Raw genomic sequence first — 26,646 nt, 5'->3', positions numbered from 1 at the left:
CTGTAGCTAAAGTGTCATGATTACACTTGATACACCAGCCTTTGATTGATATGATCTTTGACTTCTTGAACTCAGTCATTGCTTGTTCAAAATACCCTACTCCGTTTGAAACAATATTATTTATCTTCAAACCAGGAATAAGACTTTGAGTTGTAGACGCTTTATGATATTTAGTTTACACTTGGGTTGGTTTTGTACTAGTTTAGTAGCTCATCAAGTGAGCCAGTACCACAGGGGATGGTGTATGACTTACGCAAAACAACAGGCTAAAACCCTATCATAATGGGCAATCCTTTATTGTATCAATCTTCACGCATTGGGCTCACTACTAGTGGTTTCATCAACTCTGTAAACTTCTGCCATTTACGTGTGAAAGATTTGTTGAGCATTTCTTTTACAAGACCCCAGATTCTAAGCAGCAACATAGGGGATTTTGTGATATCCCAATCAGAAAGTGATAGCGTCAGCATATGAGAAAATTATGAACGTATCATAAACAGAAAACTTATGTATTTATATCCAACCTTTTATGACTCTGGAAGGTTATATGCAGCAACACGCAATTGGAAGGACCAGGGCTATAATGGGAGGTGCCCCTAGTATTGCCCGTATGTTTGTCAGTAGTACATTTATGTGGCTCATCTTCAACATAGAAAGCAACGTTTTATTCCTCAATAAACAATTAGACATTTGGAGAAAGCCATCATTCTCTTGTAGCTCACATAAAGCACTTGCTGATAAAACAAAGCCTCAAAACAACAAGTTGGGTACATGCAAAGGCTCTATTGTCTTTCATACCAACTCATAAGGTCTTGCGCAGGACAGTGTAGACCGCCAAATACATCTCAGGATATTCATTTATAGTTTCTATCGACTGATACAGATAACCCTTATCCATTTTTGACTCCGATACCCAACCGGTCTAAAGCGCTTATTGGTCATAGCACAGTATCTTCCATTATTGGCCACGGCAGAAAGATAATGATGGTTAATCAACCAACAGTTGACACCCCAATACCACCAATATGTATTGGGAAAAGCTCCCTGATGAAAAATCCTGAGGAGGGAAGTGGGTTACACGTCTGAGAAAATTACTCACGACCAACAATTAGTTTCTGACGGTCCCGCTATTCCAGGTGGCTCTTAGCCTTAGCGCGTACTCCGCATTTTTCAGTCATTATACTTATCACTTGGGTTAACCAAATTTGTCGCCAGGAGCTTTCCCAAGACTGGATTCACCAAAATGAAGCAAGTTGACTTGGACATTGTGGGATGGACTTCAAGGCTTAAAGCAGGCTGGTCATTTCAAAACGGGCAACTACTCATTTACTTACTATGATGACATGTATGTACTCTCCAATCTATGACATTATATTTGTAGCCTACCATATGTTTGATAAATTTCAGCTATGTGGATTGCTTTTTTCCGCAACAGGATGTAATAGATATATGTTCATGTAGGACCGTTTTATATCAAAACAAGTCCTCAAAATTCACAAAAAAAAACAGAATATACAAGAAAATAGCTCCTTATTGCCTTCCCGTCGTATTGTCCATATCAAACTCACATGTATCTGGGACTGACTGTGCATCAAGCAAGGAGCCGGCAGGGGGAATAGGTGCTGAAACTGAAGTGACAGTTGCAGGCACAGAGGCGTTCGTAGACGCAGGGGGAGGGGTTGGGGGTGGTGTGCCGGCGGGCACAGAAGCTGAAGACACAGCGGTCAAGGGAGGCTCAAGAGAAGGGGGCGCGGGACCGGCGGGAGATGCAGGAAGAATGGGAGATGGCGGCGCAGGCGCAGGCGCCGGTCCAGGAGCAGGAGCGGGAGTGGGAGCCGGAGCCGGAGCCGGAGTCGGAGCGGAGCGGGAGCAGGAGCAGGAGCAGGAGCAGGAGCAGGAGAAGGAGCAGGAGCCAGGGCTGGAGGAGGGGTTGGGGCTGGGGCGGGAGTCGGAGTTGGAGCTGGAGGGGAGGCCGGAGCCAGAGAAGAAGCCGGATCCTGGGATGGCGCAGGCGGAGACGTACAAGCCGGCGCGGCAACAAGAGAAGGCACGGGAGCAAGGGGAAGTGCAGGAGCAGGAGTGAGGATAGACCCCAAAGTTTCTGGAGGCGCAGAGACTGGGGAAGGTGCCGGATTAGAGGGAGACACAGGAGGAGGAGTAAGCTCAGGCCCCGGAGTAGGTGTACGCGCAAATCGCGCGGGGGCAGGCAATGCTTTACGCAAAGGAGAAGCTTTCAATCCGTTAGTTTATAGTTCTCAACGCTTTGCCAAATTTGACTCACCCGCTTCCGGGTCAGGAATTTTCTTGAAGGAAGTAGCTTTGCCAGGCGGACTTGACATGGCAACTTTGATTAAAACATTAGTGTCAAATAATATAAAATTGTTAAATATGCTAAGATATAAGCAAATAACTTACCGTCCTTGCCTTCGTCTTCTCCTTCAGCATCCATCTCGGCGTCCGCCTTGTCAACTTCCATGGCCACAACTTGGCCTTCCTTCTCCCCTCTCTCCCATCCCACATCCTTTTCTTCCTCGTCTTCCTTGTCTTCCTTGTCTTCCTTGTCTTCCTTGTCTTCCTTGTCTTCCTTGTCTTCCTTGTCTTCCTTGTCTTCCTTGTCTTCCTTGTCTTCCTTGTCTTCCTTGTCTTCCTTGTCTTCCTTGTCTTCCTTGTCTTCCTTGTCTTCCTTGTCTTCCTTGTCTTCCTTGTTCTCTGTGTCCTCTGCTTCCTCCTTGTCCTTGTCCTCTTTCTCATCCCCCTCTTCTTGCTCTTCTTCCTCCTTGTCACTGTCCTTGTCATCCTTCCTTACCTCCTTCCCTTTCTCCCTTCCCTGCGCCTGCACCTTGGCTCCCTCTGCCTCGTCATCCCGGGGATCTTCATTAGCGGCCGTGGGATCGAGCCTTGGTAGGCTCTCCGCAAACCAAACCAACAATCTACGCGGCCGCAACTTGCTGCAATCAAAGGTTACATCATCATCATCAGTTTGATCACCTTTTCCAGGGCTGTACTCGACATCCTGGCTGATTGCCCTTTTCTTGGACGGGGAAGGTGTGGCCTGCTTTCCTCCCTTCTTGCGCTTCCGGGATGTTTGCTGCTCTTGGTTTGTTTTCCGTTTAGCGCCTGCCTTTGCGTCCCGGATTGGTTTGGTAAACCACTCCCAAGTACTCTTCCCGCCCCTGACCTTCCACCACTTGGGCTGTGGCCCGGCTTGGTTCACCTCGCAGAGCATTGGGTCTTCCTGGCTTAGAGGTGGCGGCAGATTTGTCCAGCTTTGAATCACTTCAGCCCACCTGACCTCATCATAGATTGCATCCGGCTCCATCAGCGCATAGCTGTATCCGGCCTTTGACTCCAGCCACAGAATCTCCTCAAAGCTGTCCGACCATGAGTTGTATCCAGTTGACAAATTAGCACAATGACTTACCCAGATCGCCAGTGAGGGCTTGATTCCTTCACCATCCCCACAATGTCTTTTATACACATGAAAACCAGATGTTTGTCCAAGTAGTCTTTGCCCATAAACCCGGCCCAGACAAAGAACTTGAACTGGCCCACAAGCGCTGTCACGTACCCGTAGGCCTGTACGTCTTCCCACCATTCAGGAGTCGAATCTTGGTACCGGGGATAGACCAACTTGTTATGCTTCACAAAAACAAAACCATCCAGGGCACGGACAATCACCTCTAAAGTGAGGTAAAGATCAACAGACCAAATGCAAGAACGTGTTGAGAGTCAGAGCATTATAAATGAATTATTTAACGCAAGAAAGTCACGTACCATTTTGACTTTTCTTTGACCGCGGGGCTTCAGGGTCCAGAGTCACTGTTTCCGCCGTCAGTGAGCTCCCGCAATACACCTCCTGAATCAGTGTGGGAATTCCAGTAGACATGTCAAAGTAAGTGTGAACAAGGTAGGGAGGAAAATGTGAAAACACACGTGTCACAACATCCCAGTCACATGATCAGCGCGGTCACGTGAAGTCCCCTTATCAACAATCATGGGTCAACTTGCTAAACCGGCGGTGAATGCGTGATTAATAGCTTTGGTGGGAGCAGATTTTTTCACTTGCAACAAGTTGGGAATGAGCACTGCGTATATTTTATTATGTACTGCATATCAGCGTAGATACGTAAGTTCAAGAGCGCCCACAGTATTAGGCACCCATCAACCACTCTCCACCAAATCAAGCCTTTGCCCGACCGGTTAGCCTACGTTTACATCCCTTGCCACCTGAGGACGTGTTTGGATTGGTGGTTGTGACTTCATCATACGGTTCTGTCAGAGCCGACAACTACCACAAGGTAAAGCCCAACAAGCTATTGCCTAATATAGGACTTATCAGCTAGTGGGATCCAACAATGCTCAAGGGCAATGCCAGATAAGGGGTGGACAAGACCAATTTAAGTAAGAGTGCACTATGCTGTTAAGACAGCTGGGCAAGAGACCTTTGACAGGGACTGGTATGCTCTCAGGCAATACTCTTAAGTGTATGTCTTAGGGTAGGTAGGTGTGGATGGGGATAAGAGGTCGAGTTCTGAGGCTTAAGGCTCTCAGAACCCTCCTTATATATTCAACAGCAAAGGGGAAGAGTAATTACATGTACAAACATCATAACAAAGATAAGGTCACATGACCAGAGATAAGAAAACAAGATCACATGACTAAAGGTCATGTGATGAGATTACATAATACGCGCCCAGCGCCTAAATAACATAAAGATGCATATATCCATAAATCTCCATGAAAATAGCGCATATATTCACTATTTCTTCGACTTAGTGGATTCTAAGGTGGTCACGCCTCTAGGGCATGACACTTCCCCCCCGTTAAGGTCCAGCTGCCTCTGGATGTTCACGGTGAAACTTAGCCAATTTTTCAGGGGCATTGGCTAAGTGGGCCTTGGGCTCCCATGTGTTATCCTCTGGTCCATACCCTTTCCATTTAACCAAGTATTTGACTTGCCGACCCACTTTCTTGGAGTCTAGGATCCTTTCAACAGTATATTCCTCTTCTCCATCAGCTGTGACAACTGGGGGAAGTGGGACTGGATCACGGTCATACTCGTCTACTGGTTTCTTGTGTAATAGGGCAATGTTGAAGACAGGGTGGACTTTCATGGATTTAGGGAGATCCAGTTTATAGGAGTTCCTGCCAATTTTCTCCAAGACCTTATAGGGCCCCAATCGCTTATGTTCTAGCTTATGGGAAGGCCTTGAAGTTTTGATGTTGGCGCTACTCAAATAGACTTTATCACCAACTTCCAGCTTGGTTGCTTCCCTTCTGTTGAGATCATAGTATTGTGCGTTTTGTTTTGCAGCAATTTCTAAAGCAGCTTTAGCTTCAGCTTGGATCTCTTTCAGGAAGTCTGCTAGGTCATCGGCTTGAGGGACATGGCTTTCCTTGGTGTTCCCAACTGTAAAGTCTGGGTTGTAACCATAGCACATGTAGAAGGGTGAATGTTTGGAACCTGAGTGTTTCCCATTATTGTATGAAAATTCCGCAAGTGGTAATGACGCAACCCAGTCTGTTTGCCTATAGTTGATATAGTGGCGTAGGTAGATTTCCACAAACTGGTTTAAGCGTTCACTTTGTCCATCAACTTGGGGTCTGTATGCAGTGGAGAAGTGTGGTTCTATCCCCAGCCGCTTATAGACCTGTCTTAGGAATTTTGCATTGAACTGGGGGCCTCGGTCCGAGATGGTTTTCCTGGGTAACCCATGTAACTTCCACACAAAGGATACAAAGAGGTTTGCAACATCAACAGCAGTAGCATCAGAGTGCGTTGGTATAAAATGGACCATTTTGGATAGGCGGTCCACTACTGTCAATATTGCATCATATCCTTCTGAGGTGGGGAGTCCTACAATCAAGTCATACGTTATTTCCTCCCAGGGCTTATTGGGTAAATCTATGTTTTGAAGGAGACCTTCAGGAGCCCGGTTGGAATGTTTACTGCGTATGCATGAGTCGCATGCTTGGACATATTTTGTTACAGACTGTTTCATCCCTGACCAATAGTAATCCCTTGAAAGGAGGTCTAGGGTTCTGAACTGTCCTGGGTGCCCAGTGGAAGGGTTATCATGCCTGCTTTCTAAGACGGCTTTCCTGATTTCTGGCTTGTTGGGGACATAGATCCGATCATGATAGTAAAGTAGGCCATTATCAATCTTCCATCCTTTAACAGGTATATCCTCTTCCAAAGATTTAAGGATTTTGTGTACAGCTTTATCATCATGCAGAGCGTCCCTTATTAGATCATTAAGGTCACTATCTGTTTGAATAGCTGCAATAAAAAGCTCTGGGCTTATGAGCACAGGGGTTTCACCCCCCTCCTTAACCGCAGACTTGTGGTCTTCACGGCGAGAGAGAATATCTGCTTTTCTATTCTGTGCGCCTGGCCTATACACAATCCTATAGTTGTAATCTGCCAAAAATCCCATCCACCTTAACTGCCTTTGGTTCAGATCCCTTTTTGTCTGGAAGTACTCCAGATTTTTATGGTCTGTCAGTATTTTGACAGGGATTACTGTTCCTTCCAGCAGGTGACGCCATTCCTTTAAAGCCCTTACTACTGCTAGTAACTCTTTATCAAAGATATCATAGTTTCTTTCAGCAGGTGCTAGGGATTTTGATAGGAATGCAACCGGGTGTAATTTATCATCACTGCCCTTTTGATTAAGGACAGCGCCCGTTGCAAAATCAGAGGCGTCACACTCAAGGAAAAACTCCTTGTATGGATCGGGTTGGATTAAGACAGGGGATTCAATTAGAGCCTGTTTAAGAGCTTTAAAAGACACTTCTTGGCGTTCACCCCACTCCCAAGGTATATTCTTTTGGAGTAGTTGGTATAAGGGTTGTGCCAATTTTGAGAAGTTATGTATGAAGCGTCTATAGAAATTTATAAAGCCCAAAAACTCTTGAACCCCTTTGACAGAGCGCGGTGTTGCCCAATCAACCGCTTGAGTGATTTTCTTGGGATCTGCTTTCACTCCTTCACCATTGGCAATGACACCAAGGTAATCTACTTCAGATGCATAGAAATTACACTTCTCCAAGTTACAGTAGCATGCATTGTCTTGCAGCCTTTTCAGTACCTCTTGGAGATGTTTTGTGTGTAATTCCCTGCTTTCTGAGAATATTAGGATGTTGTCTAGATATACTACTACATAGACGTCCAATATGTCCCTAAATATCTCATTCATGAAGTGCTGAAATGCAGCAGGAGCGTTGCATAACCCAAAGGGCATGACTAGGTATTCAAACAGGCCGTATTTGGTTTTAAATGCAGTCTTCCATTCATCACCTTCCTTTATCCGGACCAAGTTGTATCCAGATTTCAGGTCAATGGTGGAAAAGTATTTTGCGCCCCTTAGTTTCTCAATGAGAGACTGTATTAGAGGTAGAGGGTACGCATTCTTGACTGTATTTGCATTTAGGGATCTATAATCCACAACCATACGCCTTTTCCCATTTTTCTTGTTGACAAAATGAACTGGGGAACCATATTTGGATTTGGATGGGCGAATCAATCCTTTGTCCAATTGTTCTTTAAGGAGTTTTCTAAGTTCCTCATCATCAGATGCCTTCAAGGGGTATACCATAGCCTTAACAGGTTTATCAGGATCAATTAAATCAATCCCTAAATCAAAAGGACGGTGCGGCGGCAGTTCCGTCACCTTCATGTCCTCAGAAAATACCTCCGCAAAATTGCGCAGTTCTACTGGGATACTTTCAAGTGGAGAATCCACAGTACCTCCAGTTTCCCTAGGGATGCCTTCAAGAGGTTCAATCACCTCGACACCTCCTAAGTCTTCTGGTATGCCTTCAAGGTGGTTAGAAGTCCCACCGACATTCCCCAGGATAGAATTAGAAATAGAAAGACAAGAATTGTTACAATGTTGAGAATTAAAAGTGATACGCTTATTAGGCCAATCTATAGTAGGGTTGTGTAACTTGAGCCAGGACATTCCAAGGACTATGCTATGTTTACCTATATCAGCTACGTTACATTTCAGAACCTCTTTATGACTACCTAATTCTAAAGTAAATATACATTCTGAATCTACCAAACCAGAACTAATGTCTCTTCCATCAATCACTTTAAGGCGACGTGGTACAGATTTTTTTGTAGTAGGTATACCATATTGTTTGATTAGGTCCTTGTGTATGAAGCAAGATGAAGCACCTGAATCAATCATAGCCCATCCAAAGAAGGGCTTCATTTTCTTGGTAACCTTAGGGTTGGGAACTTGTTGAACGCGAGATGCTTGAAAATATATATTTAAAGGAGATATATTATTTACAGAAAAGATTTCCAAGCTATCTAAATGTCCATTATTTCCCTCTGATACACTGTTCCCATTAGTGTTCAGAGGTCCCCATTTTCCGACTCATCCTCAGAGATATGGGCCTCATGGCCAGAGTAGGATTTTGAGGGGCATTGATTGGCATAGTGTCCCCTACCTCCACATGTTGCGCATATAATAGGTTTTTTGCCTTTTGAGGAGGCAGAGTCTAAGTCCATAGGGGAAGGACCAGAGTTGCGCGCAGAGGAGGAGGAGGAAGCCTTGGGAGCAGGAGTGGAAGTGGCAGTGACTGGGTGGTTATCCTTCTTGATAGTTTTGAAGGTAACGTCCATGGTGGTGCCATCATTCCACTTAACAATTGGAACTGCTATCCCTTTGGCATTTTGGCCAATTTTTTGAAGGACCCCCTTCTTAGCCTTTCCATCCACAATCGCATACACCTGTTCCCCAACAGACAGTTTATCCCTGGGCGCTCCCTGGGCTGCTGCTGACGTAGAAGTGCTGGATTTGCTTCCAGATTGGTTTGAAGAGGAGGAGGAACCCTTGTGCTGGGCCGCAAACTGCTCTAGGCGCTGATCCACCTTAAGGGCCTTCTCTGCAAGAGTTGCAAGAGTTACTGAGGCATCTGCATGGTCGTAATCTTGAACCATGAGAGTTTCCTTAATTTTGTGGGACAGGCCATCATAGAACATGTCCCTGAGAGAAGGATTGTTGTAACCAAGGCCTTGAGAATAGGTCTGGAAGTCCTTGTAATAATCTTGGACTCCCTTGGTTTGCTTAAGGGTGCGCAACTTGGCGCGGAAGTTCTCAGTCCTATTTTGGACATTCCAGCGTGCATTGAATTGCAGCCAGAAGGCATCCAAATTGTGGAGCCAAGAAACAGGGTTCCCTTTTACAACGTCCTCCTCCAGGTAGGGCTCAAGCCACTCATGGGCCTTGCCATCCAGGCAGGAGATAATGAAAGCGATTTGCTCATCCACTGTTGAGCCAGGATATGAGATCCTGAGATAATGAGATACAGCAACTCTGAAAGAGATTGCCTTATTCTTGTCAGACCCATCAAATTTGTCTGGCGTCGCAAGTTTGGGAGCCTTGGTAGCCGAGGCAAGGGAGGAACCAGAAGCAGCAGCGGTGCCTATTTTGGCAATATCAGCCCCAAGTTTTACAATCAGGGCGTCAAGGTTGGTAATGCTACTGTCATGGTTTGAGAGGGTAGCCTGAGTGGTGCCGATATCTGTATGATGGGCAGCCGCTTGTCCTATGACCAGAGAAAGATTCTGATTCATAGCCAGGAGGAGGTTTTTGATCTCCTGGGCTGTCGTACACCACTGTAAGGTGGGTACTCGCTAGTGGAGGCGGGCGCTTAAGGCCGTACTACTACAAGCACACGTATGTATCTAACTTATCTAAGGCTATACTACTAGCGCTTAAGGCGCTCTACTGCTAACTACTGCTGGCGAAGGGGCCGGAGGCCTGGGAGGTGTGGTAGGTAAAGGTAGGGGATGATGTCAGCTAAACTTCTGGGGGCCGGCTTACTTAGCTGGCTGATGCCTCCTCAATGAATATGAGACGAGGTAAAATCGACTTGGGGTTTCCAAGCGATTTCCCTGCTGTATATATAGACAAGAGCACGCTATCTACATGGTCTGTGCTCGTGAGAAAAGAAGAGTCCGTGTGAAGAAAGAAGCGTGCTGTGGGCTGCGCAGAAGCGTGGATTTCTCCTAAGCGCCCTTGGCACGGCATCTCGGCACGGCATCTCGGCATAATAAGCGCCGAGGTCACGTGATCGAAAAACAAAAGATATAGAGTCCGTAAAAAATACTAAAAATAATAGAAAAATCGGGTGATTCTAGTGGTATATTCAAGGAGGTTGTAACATTGCCCCCCCTTAAAGGCTCTTGGCGGCGTCACGAGCCTTTCTGAGTCTTGCTTGGTTGAAGCGCTTGATCTCTTCTTGGCTATGTTCCAACAGTTCTTCCGGTTCCCATGAATTGTCCTCCGGGCCGTATCCTTTCCATTTTATCAGATATAGCCATTTTCCCCGTTGGCGTTTCAAGTCAATGATCTGTTCAACTTTGTATTCCTCCTCCCCCTCTATTGTCTCAGGGGGAGGTCGTTCTGGGAATGGCTGACTGGGTGATTCATGGCTTTTTGACAGTAACCCGACATAGAAGACGTTATGGATTTTCAGGGTTTCCGGCAGTTCCAGGCGGTAGGCGTGGCTGGAGATTTTTTCTATGACCTTGAAGGGACCAAGGCGTTTTGGGTCCAGTTTATTTGAATTGGTCCTAAGGCCCACATTCTTTCCATCCAGCCAGACTTTCTCGCCTATTGAGAATTCCGGTATTATTCCTTGGCTCCTGGCCATACGTTCTTTACTCATTTGGAGGGCTGATTCCGCTTCTTTCCACTCCCGGGCTAGTGTATCTGCTACCGTGTCAGCTTCTGGGACGTTGGCTGGCACATTGGACGGGTTCATGACTGGATTTCGCCCATAGACAAGCTCGAATGGTGACTTCCCGGTTGCTCCATGCTTGGCATTATTGTATGCGTATTCTGCCAGTGGTAGCCACGCGGCCCAATCAGAATGGTCGGCTGCAACGTAAGAGCGCAGGTAGAATTCGATAAATTGATTGACCCTTTCCGTTTGTCCGTCTGATTCTGGGTGGTAAGCCGAGGAGAATGCAGGTCTGACCCCAAGTCGCTGATATAATGCCCTCAAGAATTTCCCTGTGAAGGTAGTCCCCCGGTCTGAGATGGTTTTGACAGGCAACCCGTGGAGTTTCCAGACGTGAGTGATGAACAAGTCAGCAAGACCCTTTGCGGTGACCTTTTTGGAAGTTGGGATGAAATGTCCAAACTTGGAGAAGGAGTCAATTACTACCAAGATTGCATCGTGCCCGTTAGATTTTGGAAATCCTGTGATGAAGTCGTAGGAGATTGTGTGGAACGGGAATGGGGGGACTTCCAAGGGTTTCAGGGCAATGACAGGGGCGTGAGCGCGGCGATTGGCTTGGCAGGTAGGACAACATTCTACCCATTCCTTGGCAGATGACTTCATACCTGGCCACCAGTAGTTGCGGCTTAGGAGCTCCAGGGTCCTTTGTTGTCCAGGGTGCCCTGCCAGGGGTGAGTCGTGGAATTCCTTGAGTAGTCGTTCTTTCAGGGTTTCCGAGTCTGGGACAACTAGTTTCCCACGGTACCAGAGGAGGCCTTCATCCCAGTCATAATCTTGATATGCCTTACGAATTGAAGGGGGAGCGTTGTCTGCATCTTCTGTGAGGAATTGGATAATGGGATCAAGGGATGGGTCCTCCCTAAGCTTGGCGCGGATCTCTGTGACAATTTCCAGTTCTTCTTCTGACGTGTTGGCGAAGACTTCTGCGGGCAACATGACTTCTGGTTCTGGTGCCATATCAATGTAATCCGATCTTCTGGAGAGAGCATCCGGTTTTCCTGATTGTTTCCCTGGGCGATAGTGGATCTCAAAGTTAAAGTCGCTCAGGAAGATCCGCCAACGTGCATGCCTTCTGTTAAATGTCCGTGCCTGCATCCAATATTCCAGGTTTCTATGATCTGTGAAAACCTGGATTGGTCTGTCCGTTGCTTCTAGGAAAATTCGCCATTCCTCTAATGCCTTGATAATTGCCAGAAGCTCCTTGTCATGGGTGTCGTAATTTGCTTTGGCTCCTGAGAAGGATTTGGACATGTAGGCAATAGGATGAAGGCGGTTATCTTCCCCCCGTTGGCTCAGGATGGCTCCCATAGCTACGCCTGACGCATCCGTCTCTAGGTAATAGGGAAGGTCTGGGTTCGAGTGGATTAGGACCGGGGAACGGGTGACTAGGGACTTCAATTCCTGAAAAGCTTCTTCCTCTTGGACCTCCCAAGACCATGGGACTTCCTTTTTTGTGAGATTGTGGAGGGGGCGAGCCACGGAACTGAAGTTGGGGATAAATCAGCGGAGGTAGTTCACAAATCCTAGGAAGGCTTGGACCTGCTTGACCGTTTTGGGTTGGGGCCATGATGTAACAGCCTCAATCTTCTTCTGGTCCATGGAGAAGCCTGCAGGGGATATGACAATACCAAGGTAGTCGACTGTGGTGACGTGGAAGTGACACTTAGAGAGCTTGCAGAACAACTGGTTTTTCATTAGTCTCGATAAGACTTCCCTAACGTGTTCTGGATGCTTCTTGGGGTCTTCTGAAAAGATAAGGATGTCGTCCAAGTAAATCACCACTGTGACATCAATGAGGTCTCTAAACAAGTCATTCATGAAATGTTGGAAGGCGGCCGGGGCGTTGGTGAGACCAAAGGGCATGACCAGGTATTCAAATAACCCATACTTGGTCCTAAATGCCGTCTTCCACTCATCTCCTTCCTTAATCCTGACATTGTTATAGCCCCAACAAAGGTCTAGTTTGGTAAATAGCTTTGCGTTCCTAAGCTTGGCCATCAGATCATCCTGTCTGGGGAGTGGGTAGACATTTTTCTGGGTGACATCATTTAACTTCCAGTAGTCCACAACCAGTCGTAGGGATCCATCTGCCTTCTTTACAAACATTACTGGGGCGCCTGCTGATGAAGTACTGGGGCGAATCTTGCCCGTGGCTAGTTCCTCATCAATATGTTGCTTCAGTGCCTTAGATTCCGCATTGGTCATGCCGTAGATTGGACCTGGTGTGAGTTTGGCTTCTGGGGTGAGATCAATTGAGATGTCGTATTCCCTATGGGGAGGGAGGACCTTGAACTCCTCTTCGCCAAATACTCTAGCAAATTCGTGATACTGAGAGGGAAGGTCTGCTAGAGGGTCCGGGTCCGCTTCTTCTTCTGAAGCAATCTGTACCTGCTCTGGGAACGTGATTAGACCCTGTTGCCAGTCTATGAGCGGAGATTCTGAAGTGAGCCATGTCATGCCTAATATAGCCAAAGTGTTGCCGATGGGGCAAACGAGGAAAGGGATGGAGTGAATATGGCCATTGGCCAAGACCGCGAGGTGAACCTGGTGCCAAATGCGACCAGTCTGTGAAATAGTACCATCTAACATTCTCACTACTCGTGGATTTTCAAGTAGGGTTTTTGGGATTTTTAATTTTTCCACTATACTTGGGGAGATAAAGTTGGAGGTTGCTCCGGAATCTACGAGGGTTTTTAGGGGTTCTGCCGGGTATTCGTTCATATGTAAATCAATATAGAGGAGTGGTTTTTTATTGGAGTCTAAAGAAGCCACAGATACAAATTCGATACGAGATACATCAGATACGTCTATTTTTGGGCTCAAGGTTTTGGCAGCTTTCCTTGGCCCTAATCTTTTCCCAACTCGTCCTCCGCAACTTTTGCCACTTCCTTGATGGTGGCCTTCCAGCCATTGGGGCACTGTTTGATTCCGTGCCCCTTTTGGCCGCATTTGACACAGAGGCCCGAGGCGCGGCGGCGATCCCTTTCCTCCGGGGTAACGTAGTTGGGGTCCTCAGATAGACAAACCCTGGTGGTAGTGGTGGAGGTAGAGGTGGTTGCGGCGACCGGGGCCTTGGTGGGAGCCTTCTTTGGGCGGTTCTCCTCATTCTCCCGACGGATGTTATCAATCTTGATTGAGGCAGCGAATATAGCCTCAAGGTCGTCGTCTGGGATATTGTCCTTGGTGGACAGGAGTTCCTTCACTTTCCAGTGAAGACCACGTACAAACTGGGCAATGTACGCCTCAGTGTTCCAATCAAGTTCCGCCATGAGATTGCGGAACTTGGTGACGTATTCAGACGTAGTGGTTGTCTGAGTGAGCGCGGCGATCTTCCTGGCGGCTGCCCGTTTAGCGTCGGGGTCGGCAAACGCCTCTTTGAATTTGGCCGTTAAGGCCGGGATGGTGGTAGGGGGGTTTCCCTCGCCCTTGATGATGGTCCCTATGATAGGGAGAGCCCAGTCGGCAGCCTTATCAGTCATGTGGTAGAGAATCCACACAACCATCTGTTCTTCTTCATCGAATTGGTCTCAATGAAGTGCGACCCACAGCAGCATGCGATCCAGCCACTGGGTTGCCTTTCGTCCCCTAGAGTCTCCCTTATATGGGTCTGGGAGCTCCATTTTGGGCCGCTTTATGCTGGACCCTGAGTCGAAGGGGGTGAGGGAGCTGAGGCTCCGCTTAGGCGTGTCGCGAGGCTCTTTTTTGGGGGCTCGCCTGGGTTCTTCCTCCTCTTCTGAGTCAAAGCCCGTTCCTCTTGATGGGCGGAAGGGGGCCTTGAGTCCAGGCCTAACCGTTCCTGGAGTGTGCGCTTCTCCCCCTGTATGAGTGGGGGGAGTGACAGGCCCAGCCGATGGGCCAGGCTGAGCTTGGGTTCCTTGGTCCTTGTCGCCGAGTAGGTCGGCGGTCTCCTTGCATATGGCTTTAAGCTCAGTGAGCTGTTGGCCTTGTGATCGAATTTGGTCCTGGAGGGACCCGACTGTGGCTGTGAGGGCTGTGACAGCCTCGAGGAGAGCGGCAATGGACGGCTCTGGTTCCATCCTTGGCAAGTCTCGCGGAGTGGGAGATGTGCTGCGAGAGGGTGGTTGGGAATGGGTTGGAATGGAACGTCGAGAGGAGCGGCTAGAGGGACGGGAATATGGATGTGGGACTCCAGAGCGTGTGGAGGGAATGGTGGAAACGGTGTGGGGAAAATAGTGCCTATATCAGGACTTATGAGCGGTTTTTTGTGTAGTATGTGGGCGCTAAACCTTTGCGTCAAGCACCTAGCGTTGGATAGTCCCTACAACAAATCAACAGATCTGGCGATCGTGATATGAGCGGGTTTTCTACAAGCAGGTGTTTCGGCTGACTAAGGTTGCTAACTACTGTGTTCCGGCGAAACACGTGGTATGCGGGGGATTAGAGCCCGTCTGCCTTATAGCAATTTGGTACTACGTGTGGGTGGGGGGTTTTTGATTATTCTACCCCGCAAAGTGGCCCAGATCACGTGTTTTCCCTTGTGCTAGTACAGGGGGTCCTCTCCTTGTTGAACAAGCCTACAACAAGTCAATTTTACAATGTCGTACACCACTGTAAGGTGGGTACTCGCTAGTGGAGGCGGGCGCTTAAGGCCGTACTACTACAAGCACACGTATGTATCTAACTTATCTAAGGCTATACTACTAGCGCTTAAGGCGCTCTACTGCTAACTACTGCTGGCAAAGGGGCCGGAGGCCTGGGAGGTGTGGTAGGTAAAGGTAGGGGATGATGTCAGCTGAACTTCTGGGGGCCGGCTTACTTAGCTGGCTGATGCCTCCTCAATGAATATGAGACGAGGTAAAATCGACTTGGGGTTTCCAAGCGATTTCCCTGCTGTATATATAGACAAGAGCACGCTATCTACATGGTCTGTGCTCGTGAGAAAAGAAGAGTCCGTGTGAAGAAAGAAGCGTGCTGTGGGCTGCGCAGAAGCGTGGATTTCTCCTAAGCGCCCTTGGCACGGCATCTCGGCGCGGCATCTCGGCATAATAAGCGCCGAGGTCACGTGATCGAAAAACAAAAGATATAGAGTCCGTAAAAAATACTAAAAATAATAGAAAAATCGGGTGATTCTAGTGGTATATTCAAGGAGGTTGTAACATGGGCCCACGCAGGTATCTCCTGGATATTGGTGGGGACAGACAGCGCATTGGGATCGGCATGCACATAGGTGGAAGGTTGGGTCGACATAGTGGAGAAGGAGGAATGTGGAAGGTACTAAGTAATGTCCTTGCTAAATAAGGCAACTTCACTACTAGTTTAGGAAAGATGGGAGGCTAGATGATTGGCCCCACTAAGCTCACAGTTTATTCTTTACGCTAATCACTGTCTCAATACTGTCGTACACCACTATAAGGTGGGTACACGCTGGTGGGTGCGGGCGCTTAAGGCCGTACTACTACAAGCAACAAGGTAATCTACTACTATACTAGGCTATCCTATTACCGCTTAAGGCGGTCTACTTATCTATACTACTGCGAGGGGGCCGTAGGCCTGGGAGGTGTGATAGGTTAAGTAAGGGGTTTGACTTCTGATGACTAATGGGGGCCGGCTACTTAGCTGGCTGGGTGTCCTCCTCAATGAATATGAGACAAGGTAAAATCGACTTGGGGTTTCCAAGCGATTTCCCTGCTGTATATATAGACAAGAGCACGCTATCTACATGGTCTGTGCTTGTGAGAAAAGAAGAGTCCGTGTGAGAAAGGAAGCGTGCTGCGGGCTACGCAGAAGCGTGGATTTCTCCTAAGCGCCCTTGGCACGGCATCTTGGCACGGCATCTCGGCATAATAAGCGCCGAGATCACGTGATCAAAAAACATAAGATACAAGGTTCAGAAAAAATACTAAAAATAAGAGAAAAATCATGCGAGTTCAATGGTATATGTAAGGAGGTTATAACATTGCCCCCCCCTTAAAGGCTCTTGGCGGAGTCACAAGCCTTTTTCAGTCGTGATCTATTGAAGCGATGGATTTCTTCTTGACTGTGCTCCAGCAGCTCCTCTGGTTCCCAGGAGTTGTCTTCTGGTCCGTACCCTTTCCATTTGATCAGATAAAACCACTTTCCCCGTTGCCTCTTGGAATCTATGATCTGTTCCACCTCATATTCCTCCTCTCCTTTTATTGTTTCAGGGGGAGGACGGTCCGGAAAAGGCTGACTTGGGGATTCATGCGCCTTGGATAGTAATCCTACATAGAATACGTCATGAATTTTTAGAGTAATCGGTAGTTTGAGGCGGTACGCGTGGCTGGAGATCTTTTCAACAACTTCAAATGGTCCTAGCCGTTTGGGGTCCAGCTTGTTGGAGTTTGTTCTAAGTTCTACGTTTTTCCCGTCCAGCCAGACCTTCTTGCCTACTGAGTATTCTGGTACCACTCCTTTTGTGCCTATCATGCGTTCTTTGGTCATCCTGAGTGCTGACTCCGCCTCTTGCCATTCTTGTGCTAGTATACTGGCTACTTGATCAGCTTCCGGGACGTTGGCAGGGATATTGGACGGATTCATGACCGGATTTCTTCCGTAAACCAATTCAAAAGGGGTTCTTCCGGTGGAGGAATGCTTTGCGTTATTGTAGGCGTATTCCGCTAATGGCAACCAGGTGGCCCAGTCCGAGTGGTCGGCGGCAACATATGATCTGAGGTAGAATTCTATGAACTGATTTACCCTTTCTGTTTGGCCGTCCGATTCCGGGTGGTAGGCTGAGGAGAAGGCCGGGTTGATCCCAAGGCGTTGGTACAGTGCCCTTAGGAATTTCCCTGTGAATGTGGTTCCGTGGTCCGAAACTGTCTTGACTGGTAGTCCGTGTAACTTCCACACGTGGGTGATGAACAGTTCCGCTAGGCCTTTGGCTGTGACCTTTTTTGTGGTTGGGATGAAGTGGCCAAACTTGGAGAAGGAGTCAATCACAACTAGAATTGCATCGTACCCGTTAGACTTAGGGAATCCCGTGATGAAGTCATAGGATATTGTGTGAAAAGGGAACGGCGGGACTTCTAAGGGTTTCAGGGAAATGACGGGGGCGTGTGCGCGACGGTTGGCTTGGCAGGTAGGACAGCATTCTACCCATTCCTTAGCAGATGACTTCATTCCTGGCCACCAGTAGTTGCGGCTCAAGAGTTCTAGGGTTCTTTGTTGCCCGGGGTGTCCTGCCAGGGGGGAGTCGTGGAATTCCCTTAACAATCGTTCCTTCAGGGGTTCTGAGTCCGGGACCACTAGTTTTCCGCGGTACCATAGGAGATCCTCTTCCCAATCGTAGTCCCTATAGGCTTTTTGGATGGATGGGGGTGCGTCGTCTGCGTCCTCTGTCAGGAATGTGATGATGGGTTCTAGTGATGGATCATCCCTGAGTTTAGTGCGGATTTCCGTGACAATTTCAAGTTCCTCTTCCGACGTGTTGGCAAATACTTCCGCTGGTAACATGACTTCTGGATCTGCAGGTGTATCTACGTAATCGGACCTTCTAGATAACGCGTCTGGTTTCCCTGACTGCTTTCCTGGCCGATAATGTATCTCAAAGTTGAAGTCACTCAGGAAAATGCGCCATCGTGCGTGCCTGCGGTTGAAGGTTTGAGCCTGCATCCAATATTCCAGGTTCCTATGATCCGTGAAGACTTGTATTGGTCTATCCGTTGCTTCCAGGAAAATGCGCCATTCTTCTAGTGCCTTAATGATAGCTAGAAGTTCCTTGTCATGCGTATCATAATTAGCTTCAGCGCCTGAGAAGGACTTGGACATATATGCAATCGGGTGAAGCCGGTTGTCCTCCCCTCGTTGACTCAGTATGGCTCCCATAGCTACCCCTGATGCGTCTGTTTCTAGGTAATAGGGCAGGTCTGGGTTGGAATGAATGAGGACGGGCGATTGGGTAACAAGGGACTTCAATTCCTGGAACGCTTCTTCCTCCCGGTTACCCCATGACCAGGGGGTTTCCTTTCTCGTGAGATTATGCAGGGGGCGTGCAACGGAGCTAAAGTTGGGAATGAAGCGCCTAAGGTAGTTAACAAACCCTAGGAAGGCTTGGACTTGCTTAACTGTTTTGGGCGTGGGCCAGGAAGTGACGGCCTCGATCTTCTTCTGGTCCATTGAGAACCCAGCTGGAGAAATGACGATACCAAGGTAGTCTACTGTTGTTACATGGAAGTGGCACTTAGAAAGTTTGCAGAATAACTGATTTTTCATTAGCCGTGATAAGACCTCCCTGACGTGGGTTGGGTGGTCCTCAGGGTTTTCTGAGAAGATCAGTATATCATCCAGATATATAACCACAGTGACGTCGATCAGGTCCCTGAACAGATCATTCATAAAGTGTTGAAAAGCTGCAGGGGCGTTTGTGAGACCAAAGGGCATGACCAGATATTCGAATAAGCCATATTTGGTGCGGAAGGCGGTTTTCCATTCGTCTCCCTCCTTGATGCGCACGTTGTTGTAGCCCCATCAAAGATCCAGCTTTGTGAACAGCTTGGCGTTCCGTAATTTGGCCATAAGATCATCTTGTCTGGGAAGGGGGTAAACGTTCTTGTGGGTGACCTCATTCAGCTTCCTATAATCTACTACCAAACGTAAGGACCCATCCGCTTTCTTGACAAACATGACTGGGGCGCCTGCTGAGGAAGTACTGGGGCGGATCTTGCCCGTTGCCAACTCCTCATCAATGTGTTGTTTAAGCGCCTTAGATTCTGCATCGGTCATGCCATATATAGGCCCAGGAGTCAGCTTGGCATCTGGGATAAGGTCAATGGAGATGTCATACTCCCTATGTGGAGGGAGGACCTTAAACTCTTCTTCGCCAAACACTTTAGCAAACTCATGGTACTGAAGGGGGAGGTCTGCCAAAGGGTCTGAGTCCGCTTCTTCCTCGGAGGCAATTTGAGCTTGTTCAGGGAATGTGACTAGTCCCTGTTGCCAATCAATAAGAGGAGCTTCCTCCGTTAGCCATGTCATGCCTAGAATTGCCGGGGTGTTGCCAATGGGGCAAACAAGAAATGGGATGGAGTGGGTATGGCCATTGGCCGAGACGGTGAGGTGAACCTGGTGCCAGATGCGACCAGTCTGAGATATGGTACCATCTAACATTCTCACAACCCGTGGATTTTCAAGTTGGGTTTTTGGAATTTTATATTTTTCCACAATCAAGGGGGAAATGAAGTTCGATGTGGCTCCTGAGTCTATTAGAGTTTTGAGGGGTTCTGCCGGGAGGTTCTGGACGTATAGATCGATGAATAATAGGGGTTTTTTATTTGAATCGAGACCAACTGATACAAATTCGACACAACTATCTAAATTGTCCTTTTGAGTCGGGGGCTTGGCAGCAGTCCTTGACTTTAATCTTTTCCCGATTCAACATCCTCAGCCACCTTGGCTACCTCCTTGATCGTTGCCTTCCAACCATTGGGACATTGTTTGATCCCATGACCCTTCTGACCACACTTGACACAGAGACCAGATGCTCGGCGACGGTCCCTTTCCTCCGGGGTGACATAGTTGGGATCCTCTGATAGGCGGACCCTGGTGGTGGTAGTGGAAGTGGAGGTGGTCGCGGTGACCGGGGACTTGGAGAGGGTTTTCTTGGGACGATTTTCCTCATTTTCGCGGCGGATATTGTCAATTTTGATTGCCGCGGCAAAGATGGCTTCAAGGTCGTCCGGGATGCTATCCTTGGTAGATAGCAGTTCTTTAACCTTCCAGTGAAGGCCGCACGTGAATTGGGCGATGTAGGCCTCCTCGTTCCAGTCTAGTTCCGCCATGAGGTTGCGGAACTCCGTGACGTACTCGGAGGTCGTGGAGGTTTGAGTAAGTGCCGCAATTTTCCTGGCGGCGGCCCGTTTGGCATCAGGATCAGCGAAGGCTTCTTTAAATTTGGCCGTTAAGGCCTGGATGGTGGTGGGAGGGTTGCCCTCCCCCTTGATAATATTCCCAATGATAGGGAGAGCCCAATCGGCTGCCTTGTCGGTCATGTGGTACAAGATCCATACCACCATTTGCTCTTCCTCGTCAAACTGATCCCTGTGGAGAGCTACCCAGAGCATCATCCGGTCCAGCCATTGCGTGGCCTTGCGCCCTCTGGTATCGCCTTTAAAAGGTTCGGGGAGGTCCATTTTAGGCCGCTTTACGCTGGACCCTGCGTCAAAGGGGGTTAGGGACCCTAGATGCCTCCTAGGCGTTCCTTGAGGCTCCCTTTTGGGACGTCTGGGTTCCTCTTCTTCCTCTGAATCGAACCCTGTTCCTTTTGATGGCCTGAAAGGGGCCTTGAGCCCAGGCCTAACCGTGCCTGGAGTGTGGGTTTCCCCTCCTGTGTGGGTTGGAGGGGTAACAGGCCCAGTTGATGGGCCAGGCTTGGCTTGGACTTGGGGTCCTCCTTGGTCCTTGTCGCCAAGTAAGTCGGCGGTCTCCTTGCATATGGCCTTGAGCTCAATGAGCTGTTGGCCTTGGTTGCGGATTTGGTCCTGTAGGGACCCGACTGTGGCTGTGAGGGCTGTGACAGCCTCGAGGAGAGCGCTAATGGTTGGCTCCGGTTCCATTCTTGGCAAGTCTCGCGAAGAGGGAGATGGGCTGCGAGTGGGTGGTTGGGAATGGGATGGAACTGAGCGACGGCTGGTACGACTAGAGGGACGGGAGTAGGGATGTGGGACACCAGAGCGTGTGGATGGAATTGTGAAAAAACGGCGTGGGGAAGGGTGCCTATATCAGGACTTATGGGCGGTTTTTGTGCAGAGTGTGAACGCTAAACCCTTGCGTCAGTCACCTAGCGTTGAACTATCCCTACAACAAATCAACAGATCTGGCGATCGTGATATGAGCGGGTTTTTAGCAAGCGGGTGAATCAGCTGTCTAGGGTCGCTATCTGCTGTGTTCCGGCAAAACACGTGGTATGCGGGGGATTAGGATCCGTCTGCCTTATAGCAATTCGGTACTACGTGGGGGTGGGGGATTTTTGATTATTATATCCCGCAAGGTGGCCCCGATCACGTGATTTCCCTTGTGCTAGTACAGGGGACCTTCTCCTTGTCGATCAAAGCCTACAGCAAGTCGATTTTACAATGTCGTACACCACTATAAGGTGGGTACACGCTGGTGGGTGCGGGCGCTTAAGGCCGTACTACTACAAGCAACAAGGTAATCTACTACTATACTAGGCTATCCTATTACCGCTTAAGGCGGTCTACTTATCTATACTACTGCGAGGGGGCCGTAGGCCTGGGAGGTGTGATAGGTTAAGTAAGGGGTTTGACTTCTGATGACTAATGGGGGCCGGCTACTTAGCTGGCTGGGTGTCCTCCTCAATGAATATGAGACGAGGTAAAATCGACTTGGGGTTTCCAAGCGATTTCCCTGCTGTATATATAGACAAGAGCACGCTATCTACATGGTCTGTGCTTGTGAGAAAAGAAGAGTCCGTGTGAGAAAGGAAGCGTGCTGCGGGCTACGCAGAAGCGTGGATTTCTCCTAAGCGCCCTTGGCACGGCATCTCGGCGCGGCATCTCGGCATAATAAGCGCCGAGATCACGTGATTGAAAAACATAAGATACAAGGTTCAGAAAAAATACTAAAAATAAGAGAAAAATCATGCAAGTTCAATGGTATATGTAAGGAGGTTATAACAAATACCTAGCGTTGAATGCTCCTTTCAACTGATCAACAAGCCTTGGATGGGCGTGATACAGAGGCAGGTTTTGCACAAGCGGGTCTTTGACTGTCTGTGACGCAGAAGGAGTCGTGGCAGACTCTTGGGTGGACGTTCGCAATGCTAGCCGTGTAACAATAACCCCCTAGTGCAACAATCACCAGTTTTGATTATTATCTGGTTATGCTGGATCACTGGTTCTTGATGGGTCGTGCCAGTACTAACACCCTAATAGCCCACAAGGGTTGGTGATGAAGAACTTGACCTAATGTCAGAGCCGACAACTACCACAAGGTAAAGCCCAACAAGCTATTGCCTAATATAGGACTTATCAGCTAGTGGGATCCAACAATGCTCAAGGGCAATGCCAGATAAGGGGTGGACAAGACCAATTTAAGTAAGAGTGCACTATGCTGTTAAGACAGCTGGGCAAGAGACCTTTGACAGGGACTGGTATGCTCTCAGGCAATACTCTTAAGTGTATGTCTTAGGGTAGGTAGGTGTGGATGGGGATAAGAGGTCGAGTTCTGAGGCTTAAGGCTCTCAGAACCCTCCTTATATATTCAACAGCAAAGGGGAAGAGTAATTACATGTACAAACATCATAACAAAGATAAGGTCACATGACCAGAGATAAGAAAACAAGATCACATGACTAAAGGTCATGTGATGAGATTACATAATACGCGCCCAGCGCCTAAATAACATAAAGATGCATATATCCATAAATCTCCATGAAAATAGCGCATATATTCACTATTTCTTCGACTTAGTGGATTCTAAGGTGGTCACGCCTCTAGGGCATGACAGGTTCCTTGCGTTTGGCCTTGAGTCCCCCATCAAAGGCCAAGTTCCATGGTTGCAGCTGGCAAAGATTGTGCGCTGGCTGTCCCAGTTGGCCGGAGCTCCCGTGAGCGCTGGAGCAGCCCAAATTGATTGTCTTGGCACCTGCCTCAACGCTAAGACGTTCAGTCATCTGTCGAAGCTCTTCTTCCCATGTCAACACACACTGCTCCTCCCCTGGACGCAGTAGTCCTGGCCAAATTCCCAAACTTTGTGCTGGCCACCAGTTGGGGCAATAGTCATCTTGCAATAGTGGGCCTATTGAAGGGGCTCCAAAGTATGCCAAGGCGGTGTTCCAAAACTCAGCGTAGGACTTATGAGGAAACCCCATTGCATACTCCCCCACGTGAGTAGTCATCCAGATGCATTGAGCTCTGTAAATAACCAATGAGATCCAAACATTTGTTTCAACTCATAAACATTAACTTACCCGCCTCGGAACCTTGTGTCATGGCGTACTTCCAATTTGAGCACATTATCAATATGTGCCCAAACCCAGTCGAATCGGCCTTTGTTGTCGTACCATAGCCCCTGAGCATAAATTCCTTCCTGCCCAAGTAAGCTCGAGACTGCTCCCGTGACTTTCAAGCCTTGAAAGCGTTGTTCTTGCAGCAGTGGCTCAACGGAAGCCGGCGCACCATCAATTGTAAAGTCAAAAGCGCTGATAATTCTTGCACAATCTAGGAGTGAGATATATTATGAGCGTAATTGAATGAATGTACAATGAACTCACTCTTTGACGCCAGATGACCAATAGCCCGTTCCGGATCCAACAGCTTGCCTTCCAATGCAGGAGACTGTTGGCAGTTTGATTTTCTCCAGTTACTTTGCTGATTGCGAACAAAAGATGTCATGATGCGTGGTGGTGAGTTTTACAAACAAACAAAGAACGCGTCACACAAGGCTTAATACAAAGATCACGTGACCATGTTGTCTAAAAAGGCCTTGCGTTTTTTTTTTGATTCCTTGCTTCCCGCACCACTACCTACCGTACACTTGTCTTACACACTATGTTGGCCAACACTCAGTCCACAGCTCTTGTCAATCCATATGCGGGTTACAAAATTCAGCCCAAATTCATCACCCTTGATCCTGAGTCTCCTCAAGAGCTCCGCAAAGGGGAAGGTAAGAGCAAACAATTCAATAATTAAACGCAACTTATCTACTTTACGTTGTTTGCTAGTGATAGCTTGTGCTCTAGACGGCTTCATGTTTCTCAAAGGGACCAAATATGCATACCCCCATCAAGGTGCTGATGCGTATTGGTGGAGGGGCATCATTGCATTTGGATTTGTGACGCCGCTGTGCGGCTCTTTCAAATACTTCACGTGGTTGGGACATTGGGGGGCTGACTGGGAAGAGAAGCATTTAGAAACCATCATAATTACAAACATTGTCCATATATCCAAGGAAAGGAACATCAACTGGCAAAATGGGTAAGTTAATAATTACCCTAGCCTCCATATATACTCATATATTGGCTGATACTTGTAAGGACAGAGGACAGACTCTGGATAGAAACAAAACATGGCTATAGCTACGCTTTGCTGGAGCCCAACGCACAGTACAATGGGGGCTATTGGCAACCGGTAATGGAGTCTTGGGCAAGTACCTTGGCTGATGGTGTTTCAGCTAATCCTGCCTTCAAACCACTGCCGTGGCATAGCCCAAGGCCTGCATGGTGGGACGCATTGGGAGACAAGCAATGGGAGTACCTTGTCAATACATACTGGAAGAGTGACGCTTCCAAGGCGTGGTCGGATTTGCCAACTGCTGATGATCAGTTGCAAGCAAACTTGGAAACCACGGTTGCCGCTTCATCCCTGCCGCCTTTGGAGTATATCACTGTGGACTCCGGATCGTCAAGTGAGGAGGAACCAGCTGTGGTGCTTGTCCAGACCAAGCCGCCAGTCACCAAGGGCAAAAAGTGAGTAAACCGGAAGAAACAACAGGCCTCAAGTCAATCTGGTGCACGGTCGTCATCAAATTCAAGCAAGAAAACAAAATACAAGAAGGTCAAGGTGACCAACGCTCCTGATTCTGGTGAGGAGAAGGTTATCACATCTGTCTGGGGCTCTTGGGGCAAGGCATCCAAATGGCCTTCTCAAGCACATCTGGGAAAGGGTAAGGCACGGCAAGATCAAGATAACAACCGCAAGCAAAGAGTGTATTCCGGTCAAGGAGAGGCTTCCACATCTCAGAAGAGAAGAGTCACAGAGCCAATTTATGTGGAATCTAGCTCAGATGAGGATGAGAAAACCGTGTCTTCACCGGCCTCAGGTAGAATTTCAATCATCACATATTAGTCTTTGCTCATTCTTTTTGATTGAACTTACAGACTTGCCATCTGCAAGCAAAGATATTTTGGAAATAGGGAATATTGATTCTCAAATGACCTTCCCTGGCAATTGTAAGCGCAATCATTGATTCTACAGATATATCTTTTTGAGTCTCATTTGAGTGATATTGCCTCCAGCTGTCAGCTCGGCGCCGTCGCATAAGGTTTTGGAAAACTGATACACACTGGGTGCAATGACATGTCAATGTATCACATTCTTAAACAACTTTCCTTTCTTAGTCCGTTACATATTTATTGGAAAATTAGTGTTGCATATTATCCCAATACTAGTAAATAGATCATCTTTTTAAATTCACTTAAGCATGTAACTTATGGTGATCAGCTTCACATCAATCTTTAGCAAAATTCAAAATTAAGTCACGGGCATGAGAGGGTTTATTGAATTGCTGTTTATCCAATTTAAAAACAACTGAGGACTTTTGAAGAGTTAACAGAAACCAAAACGGAGAAAGAGACTGAACTAATGTTAATCTAGGATGCTGTGTCAGATATATAGGGAGCCGCTACTCACAAATTACGGTCGTCAATGTGTGCTAGAAAAAGCCATTGGTTTAAGCATGGGTTAAACCTGTGTGCTACCGTATGAGGATTTGATACTTGTATCTCTCTCTTGCTCACATCCTGTTATCATCTTTATTTGCGCTGGTTATTCTCCACATTAGCCAAGAGCCTGGATTGGTTTGTTCTATGCAGCCCATTTGATTGGCCTTGATTTTTACAAGATTCTTAGTGAACTACCTACTCACGTTGGTGAAGCACACAATTTACTGAAATCGAGCCTAACAATGCTGAGAAACTCCAATGCCCTGTCCATGCTTTAAATTACCAAGTTTGGGAAGGAGATAAAGGAGTTGAAAGCATCTTCACTTTGCATGCCGGATCAATACCTGAGCTCACTCCTTACATTGAGCAATTCAGCTCTTGATAACTTGGAGCACACTTCCTGTTCCCCAAATACTTCTATGTCTTAGGTTAGGTTAGGTTAGGTTAGGTTAGGTTAGGTTAGGTTAGGTTAGGTTAGGTTAGGTTAGGTTAGGTTAGGTTAGGTA

At 47.8% G+C, this 26,646-nt stretch overlaps 9 protein-coding genes across 9 annotated transcripts; all 9 read right to left on the bottom strand.

Annotated features, from left to right (window-relative positions):
- Positions 1-1,724: 1,724 nt before the first annotated feature.
- On the bottom strand, positions 1,725-3,886 carry RhiXN_08212 (uncharacterized protein; the record flags this gene model as incomplete). The annotated part of the gene is made up of 5 exons (XM_043328028.1): positions 1,725-2,230; positions 2,282-2,344; positions 2,416-3,371; positions 3,422-3,680; positions 3,775-3,886. 5 exons carry the CDS (start codon positions 3,884-3,886, stop codon positions 1,725-1,727), a joined length of 1,896 nt encoding a protein of 631 aa, XP_043183413.1.
- Positions 3,887-4,823: 937 nt separating this feature from the next.
- On the bottom strand, positions 4,824-7,964 carry RhiXN_08211 (Transposon Tf2-7 polyprotein; the record flags this gene model as incomplete). The annotated part of the gene is made up of 1 exon (XM_043328027.1): positions 4,824-7,964. The coding sequence occupies one exon, from the start codon at positions 7,962-7,964 to the stop codon at positions 4,824-4,826; it is 3,141 nt and encodes a 1,046-aa protein (XP_043183412.1).
- Positions 7,965-8,365: 401 nt separating this feature from the next.
- Positions 8,366-9,589, bottom strand: RhiXN_08210 (Transposon Tf2-1 polyprotein; the record flags this gene model as incomplete). The annotated part of the gene is made up of 1 exon (XM_043328026.1): positions 8,366-9,589. One exon carries the CDS (start codon positions 9,587-9,589, stop codon positions 8,366-8,368), a length of 1,224 nt encoding a protein of 407 aa, XP_043183411.1.
- Positions 9,590-10,191: 602 nt separating this feature from the next.
- Positions 10,192-13,482, bottom strand: RhiXN_08209 (Retrotransposable element Tf2 protein; the record flags this gene model as incomplete). The annotated part of the gene is made up of 2 exons (XM_043328025.1): positions 10,192-12,207; positions 12,280-13,482. 2 exons carry the CDS (start codon positions 13,480-13,482, stop codon positions 10,192-10,194), a joined length of 3,219 nt encoding a protein of 1,072 aa, XP_043183410.1.
- Positions 13,483-13,607: 125 nt separating this feature from the next.
- On the bottom strand, positions 13,608-14,240 carry RhiXN_08208 (Retrotransposon-derived protein PEG10; the record flags this gene model as incomplete). Its single annotated transcript, XM_043328024.1, has 1 exon — positions 13,608-14,240. One exon carries the CDS (start codon positions 14,238-14,240, stop codon positions 13,608-13,610), a length of 633 nt encoding a protein of 210 aa, XP_043183409.1.
- A 48-nt stretch (positions 14,241-14,288) lies between these two features.
- RhiXN_08207 (uncharacterized protein) lies at positions 14,289-15,969 on the bottom strand (the record flags this gene model as incomplete). Its single annotated transcript, XM_043328023.1, has 2 exons — positions 14,289-14,958; positions 15,890-15,969. The coding sequence occupies 2 exons, from the start codon at positions 15,967-15,969 to the stop codon at positions 14,289-14,291; spliced, it is 750 nt and encodes a 249-aa protein (XP_043183408.1).
- Positions 15,970-16,689: 720 nt separating this feature from the next.
- On the bottom strand, positions 16,690-19,122 carry RhiXN_08206 (Retrotransposable element Tf2 protein; the record flags this gene model as incomplete). The annotated part of the gene is made up of 1 exon (XM_043328022.1): positions 16,690-19,122. The coding sequence occupies one exon, from the start codon at positions 19,120-19,122 to the stop codon at positions 16,690-16,692; it is 2,433 nt and encodes an 810-aa protein (XP_043183407.1).
- Positions 19,123-19,209: 87 nt separating this feature from the next.
- On the bottom strand, positions 19,210-21,293 carry RhiXN_08205 (Retrotransposable element Tf2 protein; the record flags this gene model as incomplete). Its single annotated transcript, XM_043328021.1, has 3 exons — positions 19,210-19,974; positions 20,029-20,094; positions 20,130-21,293. 3 exons carry the CDS (start codon positions 21,291-21,293, stop codon positions 19,210-19,212), a joined length of 1,995 nt encoding a protein of 664 aa, XP_043183406.1.
- Positions 21,294-23,191: 1,898 nt separating this feature from the next.
- Positions 23,192-24,092, bottom strand: RhiXN_08204 (uncharacterized protein; the record flags this gene model as incomplete). The annotated part of the gene is made up of 3 exons (XM_043328020.1): positions 23,192-23,612; positions 23,669-23,918; positions 23,972-24,092. The coding sequence occupies 3 exons, from the start codon at positions 24,090-24,092 to the stop codon at positions 23,192-23,194; spliced, it is 792 nt and encodes a 263-aa protein (XP_043183405.1).
- Between the last annotated feature and the right edge of the window lie 2,554 nt (positions 24,093-26,646).

This window comes from Rhizoctonia solani, chromosome 10 (genome assembly GCF_016906535.1).
Source record: "Rhizoctonia solani chromosome 10, complete sequence".
Classification (NCBI taxonomy): domain Eukaryota; kingdom Fungi; phylum Basidiomycota; class Agaricomycetes; order Cantharellales; family Ceratobasidiaceae; genus Rhizoctonia; species Rhizoctonia solani.
This window is presented reverse-complemented; position numbering and strand designations above follow the sequence as displayed.